Source organism: Trachemys scripta, chromosome 20 (assembly GCF_013100865.1).
Source record: "Trachemys scripta elegans isolate TJP31775 chromosome 20, CAS_Tse_1.0, whole genome shotgun sequence".
Lineage (NCBI taxonomy): Eukaryota > Metazoa > Chordata > Testudines > Emydidae > Trachemys > Trachemys scripta.
The window spans coordinates 5,055,277-5,069,948 of NC_048317.1; the positions used below are offsets into that span (position 1 = coordinate 5,055,277).

A 14,672-nucleotide genomic window follows, 5' to 3' on the forward strand; every position below is an offset into this window, starting at 1 on the left:
TCCTAAAGCCTGTGAAACATGGCACTTGGAGACAGCAGGACACCACATCTCCCCTTGTGGTTGCGTAGCTCCTGCAGTGTGTCAAAGGAGTTGGGTGGTGCAGCCTGTACTAAGATCCTAGCAAGCATCTGGGTCCTGAAGATAGGCAGGCAGATGCCGTGTTGGGGTGAAGGGGGCAGTTTAGTGAAAGGATTGTGGCTGAGGCAGAAGGTGAAGAATCTATTTTATACATATTTTAAATCCTTGTAGAGCAGCAGTGGCGAAGAGTGTAAGATGTCAGGATTAAGGAGAGGGAAGAGAAGGGCCTTGTTCTTCATGCCTCTCAATGAAAGCATGGCATTCAGATACTACGGGGATGAGCTGTGTAGAAAATCCTTTAGAAAGAGAGGTGTTGTGTCTGCCTCGGCATGCAGTTGAGGACCTCCACCCCGCAAAGTCATGCTCCTGTAGCACTGGAACCAAAGGGGAACCTGTATTTGCTCTAACAGTATAAGGCTTCCAGCATGTGTCAGCCGCAGCTCCTTGTAAGGCATTGGGATTGAAGCTTTGAACCCCTGGGAGCAGATGGCTCCTTCCATCCGTCTGAGAGCAGCGGTGTCTCACGCACTTGGCAAGCGCAGTACCTAGCGACAAAGTGGGGTTTAACTGTATAGTGAAAAATTGCTAAATGGAGCTTTCTTGCCTTTAGCGTATTCAGTGGTCCGTGGGGCCATGTCTCCACAGACAGTGCATGTGCATCTATTGTTCCATAGAAACGTTCCCACACCCCCACATCTTTTCCAGCATGCACGATGTCCCGTGGCACTAATGCTGCGGGTACACTCATGCCGTGTGAAAGGCGTGCTTTCCATCGGATTGCCATCCAATCTCGAATGCTCTGAAGGCGTGTAACTGAGGGGATGGTTTGGCTTCCTTTCATTTAGTGAGCTAGGCCAAGGCAGGATGGAAGCATGCTCATTTATGTTTCATGCTTCATCGCTTCAGCATCATTGCCGAGAAATGCCACATTCTTTCCCTGCGTCTTTTCCTCTGCGATGTGAGAAAATTGAATCATATAGACTTCAGCCACTCCATGACAAAACTGTCCCTTTTCTGATATTAGTGTGCATGAAAAAAAATGTGTTGGTGGTTTTCAAAATGTAAAATTGAAATCAACATATTGCCAGAGCTCATTTGATCCTCGTTGGGAACCATCCATGTTTTAGCCATTCTCTGAGTCTACGCTTGTTTGCGCCATTTGACAGATTTGCGGGAGGAAATGGGAAAGGGGTCAAACGTACAGATGTGTTTATTCAGTGCTGATACCTCTTGTTTATAAGCAGCTATATCAGGTTGCTCCATAAAAGTTTTCATATTCAAATGTAATGACTTACTTTAAAACTTTAGACTGGCTTTTATTTTGGGCGGTTTGTATCACACATCCACCTTTTATTGAGTTGTTTTCTTTCATCGGCACCAGTCAGATGGGAGTTTGATGGGCACTAGGGACACACCTTGTCATGCTGCAGGTGGCCTTTTTAACAACGGTCTTTGGAAACATTCTCTTTAATTGGTATAATTTTGCAAAATGCAAGACATCTTTTACAATGGTGCATCTGTAATTTAACGAAGAGAAAGCCATGTTGCTCACTGGCATTGAGCAGAAAAACATGGTGCATAAATTGAGCTGAAATGACTTCAGTTACGCTTGTTTCCAAATTAAAACAAAACAAAAAGCTAATGCATTCCAACTAGCAATTACCCATTTTCTCTTCACATCCACCTACTCCAATACAGTCGATATAAGATGATGTTTTCCTGTGCTATTCTATCTCTGTATGTGCTGTTTTTGCTTTGTAGTAACTCAGGTTGGTGTGTCCCAGGGACATAATATGTGTCCAGACCCTGGGATTCCAGAGAGAGGCAAAAGAATAGGCAACGATTTTAGGTAAGAACCTTGTATGTGTTTCTTCTGCATGCAACAAAGCTACTGTTCATAACCACCATATGGGCTTTGTGTGTTGTATACTCTTTCTTTAGCGACCCACTGTACACCAATAAATGGTTTATGTCTGAAAATCTTGCAGTGATAAGTGACCTAGAAAAATTGTGTGTATGTGTGCGTGTGTGTGTTTGTGAGAGAGAGAGAGGGTGTATAATCAGCCTTGTAACCAAGCTTTTGCAATCAGGATTCTTTGTAATTCATTTTTTCCTTTTGGTTAAGTGCAGCAAGAAATGTTTTAAACAAACAAAAGGCCCTGTTTTACATTAGCATGAGTCACCGCAGGGCTCTGTCCATAGAGGCTTCTGAGACGGCTTCCCAGAACACTATGTCGACCCTTTGTCAATAAGCATACGTACTGTTGGATAATTGTTCTCGTCTAACGGTTAAAACAATGCCTTTGTCCTACTTTAGTAGCTGGCCTTCATGTGAAGTGTGCAGGAATAAATCAGCCAGCTGTTAGCAATGACAGATCAATAGTTAATCTTATTTCTCTGTCGACTGCTATTCTGTTCACTAAAAATGTCTAACCTGAAACCATCAAGTTCCCTGAAATCCACAAAATGGATTTGTGAGCGAGGGAAGAAAAGGGGCTGCAAACGGAGTTCTTAAATACCGTGTGCCAGATTCTCAGCTAGTGTAAATCATCACTTCATTTTTGTGAATTGGGCTGCACTGGGTTACACCAGCTGAGTCTCTGGCGCTCAAACAGTGGAATTAACAAGTGTTTCCAGCACTAGGGTGATTTTTTTTTCTTATTTATTTTGTCATTTATAAAAATGCTGAGCATGTAATGAAGTAGGGCACAAACCTATGCTTCTGCACTGAGGAAATGTCTCCTAAAGTCATGTTGAAAGCTCTGGCCTCCTATTAGACTATAATTGCCTTAGGAAATGAGCTCCCAACACAAGCAAATGCATGAGGAAAGATACTGACCATTGTTCATCCCATCCTATGCCCTGGAAGCCAGAGAACTATTGTTATTCACATTATGGCGAATCACTGAGGAGTCAAAGAAGGCAAAGGACAAACACTGTTGCTTTGTTAGTTTCTCCAATGCTAATTAGCTCCCTTTGGTTCTGTCTACTAGGTTAGGATCCAGCATCCAGTTCACCTGTAATGAAGGCTATGATTTACAGGGGTCCAAGAGCATCACCTGTAAGAAACTGAGTGACATGATCGCTGCCTGGAGTGACCAGAGGCCGGCATGCAGAGGTGAGGGAGGATTAGGAGTTAACCTAGTTATGGTGATTGATGAAAAATCCAGTTTCATAACCCTCCATTCTATCCTTATGTTTGTGTTTGGTAAGGCCTTGGTCTTTCCACTTTCTCCTTTTCTTACATCGGAATTCTTTATCCACTCTCAGGAGTGCGGTTGGGAATGGCCTTTAAAGGGATGCTCTCACGGTGCTAAGATCCAAAGGAGTCGTGTATCTTTTTGGCAAAGCCGATGCAACTCCTATCTGTGGGGTCTTGCAGTCTCTTCACTCTCTTCTTGTTTGGCTCACTGCTCGTTCACCCTGCAAAGAGGGCCCTGGAATGGGTGCCAGGACTCCTGGTTCCACTGTCTAGCTCCAGGGCAAGTTGGCAGCTTCCAGGGACAGCAAAAACTCCCTACAACTGGGGGGGGGGCTTGGGCACCCAAACCATGGCCCCACCCCCTGCGCAGCCCCTTCCCCAAGGCCTCGCCCCCGGGCTGCTTCGTCCATCTAGGAGCTCACCCCCCACTCACTCCTCCCCCCTCTGTCGCTCCCCTTACGCCAGGTAAAACGTGGGAGGGCATAACCCTCCCACTTTTAAAAGTGAAAGGCGATGGCCCCCTGCCTCCCCATTCCGGCACTCCTGGCAGCTGCCCTCCTGCCAAGGGGGGGGCATAGTGCCTGTCTAGCTCATGGAGGGCTGTTAGGCTTAATTATTTCAAGCTTGTCAAGTGCGGTGAGATCTTTGGTTGCGAGGCATTAGGACAGGACCGGATCTACCATTTTTGCCGCCCCAAGCGAAAAAGAAAGGCCGCCCGAACTACCGAAGCAAGAAAAAAGCCGCTCGGCCTGTGCTGCCCCAAGAATGGACGGAATGCTGCCCCTTAGCATGTGCCTCCCCAGGCACGAGCTTCCTCCGCTGGTGCCTGGAGCCGGCCCTGCATTAGGGGAGAACAAAATATTGTTGTTAAGGGGAGAGGCCAATGCCATCCGCTCAGCTCAATGGTGGAAAACCCAGTTTGGTCACAGAAATTGGCCCCACTTTCCCAGGGGGTCACTAGAAACAGCAAGGGGGAAAAAAATTAAAAAAGATGGAAGCTGTGCACAGTCCCCAGATGGGTGTCGCTTTCAGAATAGCACGTCTGATACCTGGGCAGTCTGGCGCTGCTGAGGCTGGCATTAACTGAGCAGTTTGTGCTGCCTCCATGGTACCGGGGTCACTCTAATTGCTTCCCTCTGGTGCATGTGGTTTTCTCTATGGGAGGTTGTATCCTTAGAATGGTTTCCCTCTAAGTTATCAGGTTCAGTGATGATGATGATGATAAAGACATCTTGTTAGGTCTCTAGCAGAAGAGAACTATCGCCACATAAGTGTGCACCGCGGGGGAAGGTCACTGATCTTGCTTCCTCCCGCAGGCTATTTCCGCAAGGCCTCATTGACGACACAGCATTCCCCCCACCTCCCCTTTCACGGGAGCCTGTTGCAGAGAGATGACTAGGAAATGGCATTGTCTAAACAGGTCCCCTCCTCATCGCTGGAAGAAATACAAGCCCAGAGCTTGGTCAGCCATTGCATTGAGCCTGGGCCCCCATTTACACTAGTGCGAAGTGGGGACATACCACCAGCAAATCAGAACGGTTGTGTTTTGCACTCCCTTTGCACTGGTGCGAACGGCAGCAGGAGATGCTGGGCAGCGGCGAATCAGGCCCCCAAAGTCAGTAGGTAATACAGTTTAAGATAGGATGAGCCCACTCTATGGGGAAAGTCTGGTGCGCGGGGGAAGTGGGGGTAAATGACAGCCCCTCATAGCCCAGTTGTGAAGGGTCTCCTAAGAAGTGCTGAACGAGTCCCACTGATGATGGTAGGAGCTGAGCTAGCTCAGTGCTTAGCAGGATTAGGCCTTTGAGGTCAGCATTGTAAGCGGCTTTTGCCTTATGTGCACACTGTTGCACTTTGTGGCGCAGTGATCTCTACACACCCCTGACACATCCTTTTACATACATATATATATATAGAGAGAGAGAGAGGCTACATCTACACTACAGCGGGGAGTCGATTTAAGATACGCAAATTCAGCTACGTGAATAGCGTAGCTGAATTCGACGTATTGCAGCCGACTTACCCCGTTGTGAGGACGGCGGCAAAATCGACCTCTGCCGCTTTTTGTCGGCGGCGCTTACTACCACCTCCGCTGGTGGAGTTAGAGCGCCGATTCGGGGATCGATTGTCGCGTCCCAACGGGACGCGATAAATCGATCCCCGAGAGGTCGATTTCTACCCGCCGATTCAGGCGGGTAGTATAGACCAGACCACAGAGTAGTTGGGATGCAAAAATCACATACCTGTCTTTGGTGTGACAGCGATATATCAATACTGCACTCAGAGCTGGCTGGAACATGGAAAGGATTTTCCATGACAAATATCTTTTAAAAAAAACAAACAACTTTTTTTCATTTTTTTTTTTTTCAATGAAAAACGGAAACCAGAAAAGAATTCTGCTTGGTTTTGGATTTTAAAAATCGAGATGTTTTTGTTGCGATACCAGAACATTTTCAAAGAAGCAAAACATGTTCAGTTTGAAAAATAGCTATTTTTTGGCAACAATTTTTAACCAACTGTAATTTCAACAAACTTGCTAGTGTGCATGTGTACCGCTGCCATTCACTGGTGAGAATGGGAATGGCTCAACTGTGTTTCATAGGCCCTCTACTGCTGTATGTACTGAGATACCACAGTGTTGAGTGTGTTATAAACATTTAGAGGTAGTAAAGGCTTGTCTCCTTTAGCTCAAAAAGGAGGGTCTTGGACTTTTGGAGCAGGAGGACTCAAGTTCTATCCCCACCGAATATGTTTCTGAATATGTTCTGAATCTGCAGCATGCTGACAGCTGTGAAGCTGTAGATGGGCACAGATTTGTTGCAATACCATTAACGTGGCTGCAGATATTACATGTTAATTAATTAATTAATATGGAAGGGCTAGCTCAGTGGTTTGAGCATTGGCCTGATAAACCCAGGGATGTGAGTTCAATCCTTGAGGGGTCCACTTAGGGAGCTGGGGCAAAATCAGTCCTTGGTCCTGCTAGTGAAGGCAGGGGGCTGGACTCAATGACCTTTCAGGGTCCTTTCCTGTTCTATGAGATAGGTATATCTCCATATATTATTATATTATATTATTATAGAGAACGGTTAAATAAATAAATAAATTCCAAGTAAAGTCAACCCGATAGTTTAGATCTTAAATGATCGCTATGCCTGGAAGGACATGAGAATGGCTTGTCTATTTGCTGTCTTTAGTAGCTTCCGAACAGTTAATAAATGATGACTTGACTTGACTTTCATCCCAACCAGAATGTCCGGTATTTTGTCTGAACCACCAGCTTCTGACCCTGAGGCTCTTTCCTTCCATAACTGATAGCTCTCTCCACACTGCCCTTTACACTTGCCATTTCGAAAGTAATGGACCGTGCTGTAGTATCTTTGAAGGCTGTTTAATGCTCATAGGCTACAGAATTGCCCCCCTTTCGCACTAAGGGCTGGTCCACACTAACCCCCCCAGTTTGAACTAAGATACGCAACTTCAGCTACGTGAATAATGTAGCTGAAGTCGAAGTATCTTAGTTCGAACTACAGGGTACTTACCGCGGGTCCACACGCGGCAGGCAGGCTCCCCCATCGACTTCGTGTACTTCTCTCGCGGTTCTGGCTGGTGAGTCTTGCCCACATGCTCAGGGTTTAGCTGATCGCCATATTTGGGGTCGGGAAGGAATTTTCCCCCAGGGCAGATTGGCAGAGGCCCTGGAGGTTTTTCACCTTCCTCTGCAGCGTGGGGCACGGGTCATTTGCTGGAGGATTCTCTGCACCTTGCGGTCTTTAAACCACGATTTGAGGACTTCAATAGCTCAGACATAGGTTAGGGGTTTGTTACAGGAGTGGGTGGGTGAGATTCTGTGGCCTGCAGTGTGCAGGAGGTCAGACTAGATGATCATAATGGTTCCTTCTGACCTTAACGTCTATGAGTCTATTCCATAATTTTTCATTACTCTGGACCTGCCTACACATTTAAATTATACCGTAGTTATACTGGTATAATTCAAGTAGTACAACCACACATGCGCGCGCACGCGCACACACACGGTGTGAGAACAGTTATATCGGTTTACAAATACTTACACCAGTATAGTTAAATCCTGTATCAGAAGGGGAGTACGTGATATCGGTATAAGCACTTTTAAACCATTAGAACTGAGTCCTCATTAAGGCTTTTGTTGGTATAAAACTAAATTTGAAAAAATCACCCCACTAACTGAAATAGTTATATTGATAAAACTTCTAGGTGTCGACTAGGCCTATGTCTCAGAGATAGTATCTGTTACTAGACACTATTGGAAACAGAATATTGAGCTAGGTAGACCATTGTTCAGGTCCAGTTTGGCAGTTCTGATGCGCCTGCACAGACGGGCAGCCAATTAGAGGAGGGCTTGTTGGGAGTCAATCGGGGCCCAGATTGGAGACAGCCAATCAGGGCCGGGCTCAGCCCTATAAAAAGGCTGCTCCGGGAGAGGAGAGTCAGTCTGTTCCAGACCTTAGACAGGGGAAGGTCAGTCTCCAGAGCTGGGAGACTAGCACCATGGACAGCGCAGTGCTGGCCAGGCTCAGGGAGCTCTAACCCGTAGCCTGCCCGGCTGCAGGCCCTGAAGGGAAGGGCCTAGCAGGTGCAAGGGGCTGTAGGGGAAGCGGCCCAGGGAAGTGGACAGACGAGGGGAGAGGAGGAGGACAGCGAGGCTGCCGCCAGAGGGTCCCTGGGCCGGGACCCAGAGTAGAGGGCGGGCCTGGGTCCCTCCCTTCCCCCCTTGCAGTGCACCCAGTCATCGGTGTGGGGAATGGCCATTACAGACTACACCAGATCCCTGACAGGAAGGGGGTGTGGATGGACAAAGGAGCACTTCCGGAGGGCAGTGGTCCTGAAGAGGACACTGTGAGCTGGTGAGCGACGTGGGCTCAGACGCCAATCAAGGGCGAGACACCGGGTGGGACACCACCAGGAGAGGGCACTCCACTGGACTGAGCTAATTCCCAGAGACAACCAGCAGGAGGCGCTGGGTGGTGAGTCCCAACCCTGTCACAGGGTATGTCTATGCTGGAGTTAAAGGCGTAAATTCCAGCTTGAAGAGACGTACCTCCACTAGCTCTGATTAAGCTAGCGCATTAAAAACAGCAGTGTAGCTGCTCTGGAATGGGGTGGTTAGCCCATTCCATCACCCATGCAGCCACAGCTACGCTACCTCTTTCAGCATGCTCACTTAATGAGAGCTAGGGCAGGTATGTCTGCACCTCCAGCTGCAATGTACACATACCCTAACAGGTGCGACTGGAAAATGTCCACACGCTGGGGAAGTTAGGATTTGGATCAGAGTCTTAACTTCATGATTCGGACTTATTTTCAACAATAGAACAATGACCCTGGGGAAAAATGGATCTTAGTAATAAAGACTCTCCTGAAATTAGCAATGCCATATATGCTAATGAACCAGCTCGTTGTCCTTCTGTGATCAGCCCCACAGAGCATTCGTGCCAAACAGAGGCAACGGAACATGAGGCTGTTTGTATTTTTAAGTAGTAGTCTCCATTGTTGTTTCTTCCCCTGCATGGAAGTGAATGCCTCTAATATGTGTTATTGTTTTAGGATATTTGATTGAACGGCAGGTCTCTGATGAGCAGTATTTTCCCAGCAATGCTCATAAGTACTCCATTGTCTAACTATCAGCAAAAAATTGACTATTGTGTTGTGCCTGGGGATGCTTCAGCAAGACGCATAACCTCTACCCAGTTATTATTCCCTTTATGTACGTAAACTCCTTTGTAAGTATCCACTTTCTAGATTCAAACCACCAGGAGACACATTCAGCAGAGGTGCGTGGATGGGGGCTGTGTTGAGAGGCCGCTCTGTGGTGAAAAGAACTGTTTCCACTGCTTCGCTCAGCATGCAGCGGCACTAGGGCATTGGGGCTGGCCTACAGGGACAGCTCCTCTGAGCTGCCCGAAGCGGTGCTAGCTCTTGGCCTTCATAACCGTCTGTTCTGTGGCGCTTTGGGACACGGGATGCGTGTTCAAAAGCTGCTGAAAGACCTGCACCAGGGACTGGGCTCTGATAGAAAAGTAGGAGGGGGCTGGTCAGATCAAAGTGCAGAGACCAAACCTGCAGGTAGCTTAGGGTCACAGAATAGTCCAGTGGGGCCATGACGATTCTAGCTCAGCCATTGTTAACAGCTCTGTCTGCATGGGCATATATTTTGTGGACACTCACACCCCAGGGTGGGCTAGAGAGAGAGAGTGTGTGTGCACTAAGGATTCTTGATCACTGGAGGTGAATTTCACAGTGTTGTCAACCTCAAGCATTCAAAAATAAGTCTGACCCCCAGTATTTTTTTTTAGTTGGGCTCTTTTTATTTGCTTTCTGAGACTTTAGGGTGCACTGGGGTCATGTTTTCATTCTTTTCTCTGCAATCATAAAAGCTAGACACTTTTTTTTTTTCTTCAATGAAAGCTGAGGTTTTCATGCAATCTCTTCATCCTAGCAGCTGGGCCTTTTATTTCAGGAAACCCGTGATAAATTCTTGAAAGTTGGAAACACTGAATTTTCACACCTCTGAAGAGGGACCAGCACAAAGCCTGCATGTCACTTGAGTTCCATCTGAATCCTACCTGAAGGATTCAGTGGGATGTTAAGAGGTTCATAAACTTTGTGCTGATCTCCTGCCACAAAGGACAGAGAAGAGGTTTTTCACCACAGTGCTGATTTTTCACCTTTATGTCGGTCTCCCTCAATTCCCATCCAGTTCTCCCACAATAACTGGGCTTCACCCAGGCCCTGCTTAATATGGTTCAGATTGCAAGCCCTTCTATATTACAGCTTCAACCGAGACATGACCGGCTGGGATAGTTGGACCAATGCAGATCACAAAGCCCAGAACAAAGTGCATGAGAGCTGGTGTCAAGGCATTCTTACCTGAACTTCCAGGGGAGACTCAATGAACCCAGAGCCTGATCCATCTCTTGGGGAACAGTGCAAATGCTTTGTTTGATAAATCTTTTCCAACCACAACCTGAACAACGTTCACGGCATCAGCTGCTCCCCACTTCCCTACCCTTAACGAAATACAGAAAACCCAATCTACCTACCCTTAGCAGAGCTGTCTGTAACCTGAAATGGAAGAAGAGATAGAGATGCTATGAAGTCAAAGTGCAGAGCTCTTAATGCATGATAGCAGGGTCCATATAGCTGGTTAATGCTCGGCCAGTAGAGTGCAATAGAGTTATACCCTGGCTTGCTGTTATGTGCTAAAAGGTTGAGTGGACAAGCCTGTAGTTTTAGTGTACGCAGGGCCTTTAGAACAAAACAGTCATACTGGGTCAGACCAATGGTCTATCTAGTCCCGTATCCTGTCTCCGATAGTGGCCAGTGCCAGAGCTTCAGGGAGAGCGTACAGAACAGGAAAGTTGGAGTGATCCGCCCTTGTCTTCCCCTCCCAGCATCTGGTAAACAAAAGCGTGTTAAAGCCCAGTAATCCTGCACATTATGGCTTTCACTAGGAAATGAGCAACTAGCCAGCAACTGGCAAAATATGGATGTCCCCGTGACCCAGCACCGCGAAATGTGTGAACGGAGTTTTACTTAAAAGGACAACATATACGGATGCCCATCTAGGTCTTGGTTGTTTTGGTTACGTTTTCTTTTTAACCAGCATGTATAATTGTGATGTTTGTAATGCTAATAATGAACAACTTGTAATACTTTTAATTAAATCCCTCTGAAGCCCTTAAAGTCATGAATTGTTATTTCTTCAGTTCTGCTTTTCCCCCCACTTTTAATTTCCTCTGCAGATTTTTGCAAGGCTTTAGAATACCACCTGATTCTTTGAAACAAGTATAGAATAAATTGAATCAGTGTAAGAGGATATTTGGCATAAATATTCGACACTCTAAAGGAAATTTATAGCGTCCTCTCGTTTGAGATAAGAAAGGATTTGCCTGTGTTATTACGACTCTGTGAATCAACTTAATTTTTTTTCATTCCTACCCTCAGTTTTTTTTTATATGGTTTTGTTTTGGTTTGTTGCTTCTTATTCTGGTTCCAAACCATTTTTAGCATTGTTGCTGTTTTTATATTTTTAGTTTTTAAATGACAAATTCCTTTGAAATGCAAAGGTCATTCTGTAATGGGAGGCTACTTTGTATCTAACTCCTGATTGTCCAGCTGGTAGGCCACTAGCCTGTGACTTGAGAGACCTAGGTTTAATTCCCTGTTCTGCCACAGACCCCCTGTGTAGCCTTTAACAAGTCACATAGCCTCTCTGTGACTCATTTCCCATCTGTACCATGGGGATAACACCACTTCCTTGCTTCAGAGGGGTGTTGTGAGGATAAATCCATTAAAGATTGTGAGGTGCTCAGATACACTGGTGGTGGGGCCAGATAAATATGTAGATGGATCTTCTCAGCTCCTCTACAAGTGACTCTTCAGTTCTACTCCATTTCATCCATGCTGCCTATGAAGTTCAAAGGCCCGTGTGAAATTTCCTATGTTTTGCCCGTGTGTATGAGCAAACGGAACCTACCCGTGGCTAGTGAAACCATTGGAGTTACTCGGGGCTTGATCCGAACCCTATTGCAGTCAATGGAAAGACTCCCATTGACTTCAGTGGGCTCAGAGAGCAACCACTTTGGACCTCATCACCATATCTTTGCATAACTATTTACTGTCTTCTCCGCTATTTAAATGGTGCCCCCTACTGCTGATGCCTTCGTGCTGACAGCAAACAGCATGATCCCTTCCAACTTCATTGGCCACAGCCATTGAGCCTGCCGATTGGGTCCAGTCTACCAGTGCTTCCACCCAAAGATGTTTCCCTCCTCGTTGCCACTTACCAGTCACAAGGGAGCAGCCTCCGGTAAGGCGAGTACCAAGGGTGCCCATGGATCTCACGTTAACAAGATACAGCAATCCCATCAGGAGACTGACCTCGGTGGGGCTCGTTTGGAATAAGAGAGAAGCCCTGTTGTGAACCCGTCCCGTTAACAGGAGTTCCATTTGTCCCTGTCAGTGGCAGGATGCAGCATCGCAGTGTGAAATCACTGACCGGGGGAGCCATAGGGAAGAAAGGAGGGGGTGAGACTTGGATCGGGAAGTAGAATGCCCCCAAATATATGTCAGTGTGAAATGAAACCGATCAGGTGAAGTAGGAGGGACCTGCTTTACTTTACACCGCTTCATGGTTATTTCACTTGCTGCATCCCCCAGTTTTCTGGCCCTCGGATTATAAATTACACCCTTTAACACCACCATTTCCAGTAAATTTGGCCCAGAGTTGGTTGCTCTGGGCTTAGACTCTGGGTAGCTGTACTGAAAGGGCAACTGGTTAACTCAGGAAGGGTGTGTGTGTTTGTTTGTGTTTTTCATATGGCATAGCCCTTAATCAACAGCTCTGTGGAGCTGTATTTGTTCTGTCTAGCGATGGACCCAGAGCAGAACCTTGGATCTGAACGCAGGCACATGCACGTACACACGCAGCTCCTTCAAACATCGGGAAGGTACAACTCCCGGATCTGATGTTTGTGGGCCAGGCCCCCCTGACATTCAGCTCGGTAGCAAACGCCGATACAGAGCCAGGACTCTGCATTTCACAGTTGCCAGTGGAGCGGGAGTTGGGGGATAATTCTGACAAAAAGACTCCCCGGGCCTTTTCCTTTCTGTTACCCTTATGCACTTTCCCATCTCTGCTTCACTTAAGCTGTTGTTAAGATGCTAAGCAGAGCTGCCAGCTGCACTCTTCCCCAGCCTGTGGAGAAATCGGACTTAACTCAGCCTCTCCTCATTAACCGTTTGCTGTGTTGGCTTTTGCTCAGGCTGTCAAAAGGAGCATGGGGAAAGGAAATCGGGGCCTGCCTGTTGGAAAGAAGCAGGGCTTCCCAGTTGGATTCTGCAGCGTGGGCTGCAGTGCCCTTCGTGAACCAGGGCTTAGAGAAACCCCTGTGCGGTGGCCTTAGGTGTAGCCCAGGCTCTGTTAAATCCGTCTGAGCCACAGGGTCGGTCTCTGTTCAGCAGCCCTAATCCCCTTTCTATTCATCACAGCCGAGTCCTGTGTCTTCTGTACTACAAGGGATGCAACAGCCCCTACCTGCTAAAGACAATGTGAAGCGATTTATTTCCCTCCTGATTTTATGCAAGCACTCCTTCCCCTCCCGAAATAAGGAGCCAAATGTACATCCCAGGGCTGATGAACCTCCCCCAGACACGGTCTTATTTTCTTCTTCACAGCCAGGATGTGTGATGCATATCTCCGAGGCCCCAGCGGAGTGATCACCTCTCCCAACTACCCCGTACAGTATGATAACAACGCCTACTGCGTGTGGGTGATCACCGCCCTCAATCCAGCCAAGGTAGGTCTCCGAGAGATGTTGCCATGTTAGTATCTTTATTCGCTTTTTTTTTTTTTAAGTCACCGTTCATCTTTCTCACTTTCTTACAAAGCTGCTCAGGTTTTTGGTGCTGTTGTTTCCACCTACCACGTGTGTCTCAACTACTTAGGGAGGCTGTGACACGTCACGTACCTCCCGTTTAAAACATCTTTCTTTAAAGGATGTAATTAAAAGTCAATGTAATTATTTTTAATCAAAGCCTTTTTGATATCTCGATGTGAATGGTGCTGAAATGCCAGACAGCTTAGCAAAGCATTTCATTAAAACTGGCTTTCAGTTAGGGCATGGAACGTCCGTGCCGCGAATGCTGATGTTCACTGTTCTTGACTGATACCTGGCCCGCGGCCAACTGGGATTTACAGTCTAAAGGGCAGAAGGCGAGCCAGAGAGGAGGAGGAACTGGCTCTCTCCACTGCTGATACTGGCCAGTCCTTCCTGTGCTTTGGGGTTTGGAGCTGGGAAAGAAAACATTGAGTTTTCTCTGCCATTCCCCACTTGGCCTGTGCTGGGGGAGAGTTTTAGATTGCTGCCTTTGCACCCAAACTAGCGATGCTTGATAACACAGAGAGTTCCAGGCTATAATGCTTTGGCCTTGCTTTGGGTCCACAAGGTACTGGAGAATTGTGGAGAGTTCCCAGAACTTTAGGAGGTTCTGTTAAACACACTAGAACATACTGCTAAAGCCCTCAATTCCCAAAGAAGAAAATTCAGGTCTCTCTCAGTCAGGTGTTTCTTTCTCAGTCTTTTTTCCTTTTTCTTTCTTTCCCCCCAAGTTCTCCAAAACCTTCCCTGGCTGATTTTCCCCTGCATTTTCCCCTTATCCCTCATCACGCCCACTTGTGGCAGCTTTTGCTGGTTGATCAGTTTGGTCACTTGACAAGTGTGAACAAGTTGCAAGAGTTTCAGAGGGGTAGCCGTGTTAGTCTGGATCTGTAAAAGCAGCAAAGAGTCCTATGGCACCTTCTAGACTAACAGACGTATTGGAGCATGAGCTTTCGTGGGTGAATACCCAC

The 14,672-nt window shown here is 47.0% G+C and overlaps 1 protein-coding gene across 1 annotated transcript in view; it reads left to right on the forward strand.

Annotated features, from left to right (window-relative positions):
• Positions 1–14,672, forward strand: part of CSMD2 (CUB and Sushi multiple domains 2) — a 560,683-nt gene that overhangs the window by 289,502 nt on the left and 256,509 nt on the right. The window contains exons 8-10 of the mRNA XM_034754071.1: positions 1,840–1,927; positions 3,072–3,196; positions 13,499–13,620. Of these exons, the coding sequence (XP_034609962.1) occupies positions 1,840–1,927; positions 3,072–3,196; positions 13,499–13,620 (335 nt within the window). The remainder of the gene's footprint in view (positions 1–1,839; positions 1,928–3,071; positions 3,197–13,498; positions 13,621–14,672) is intronic.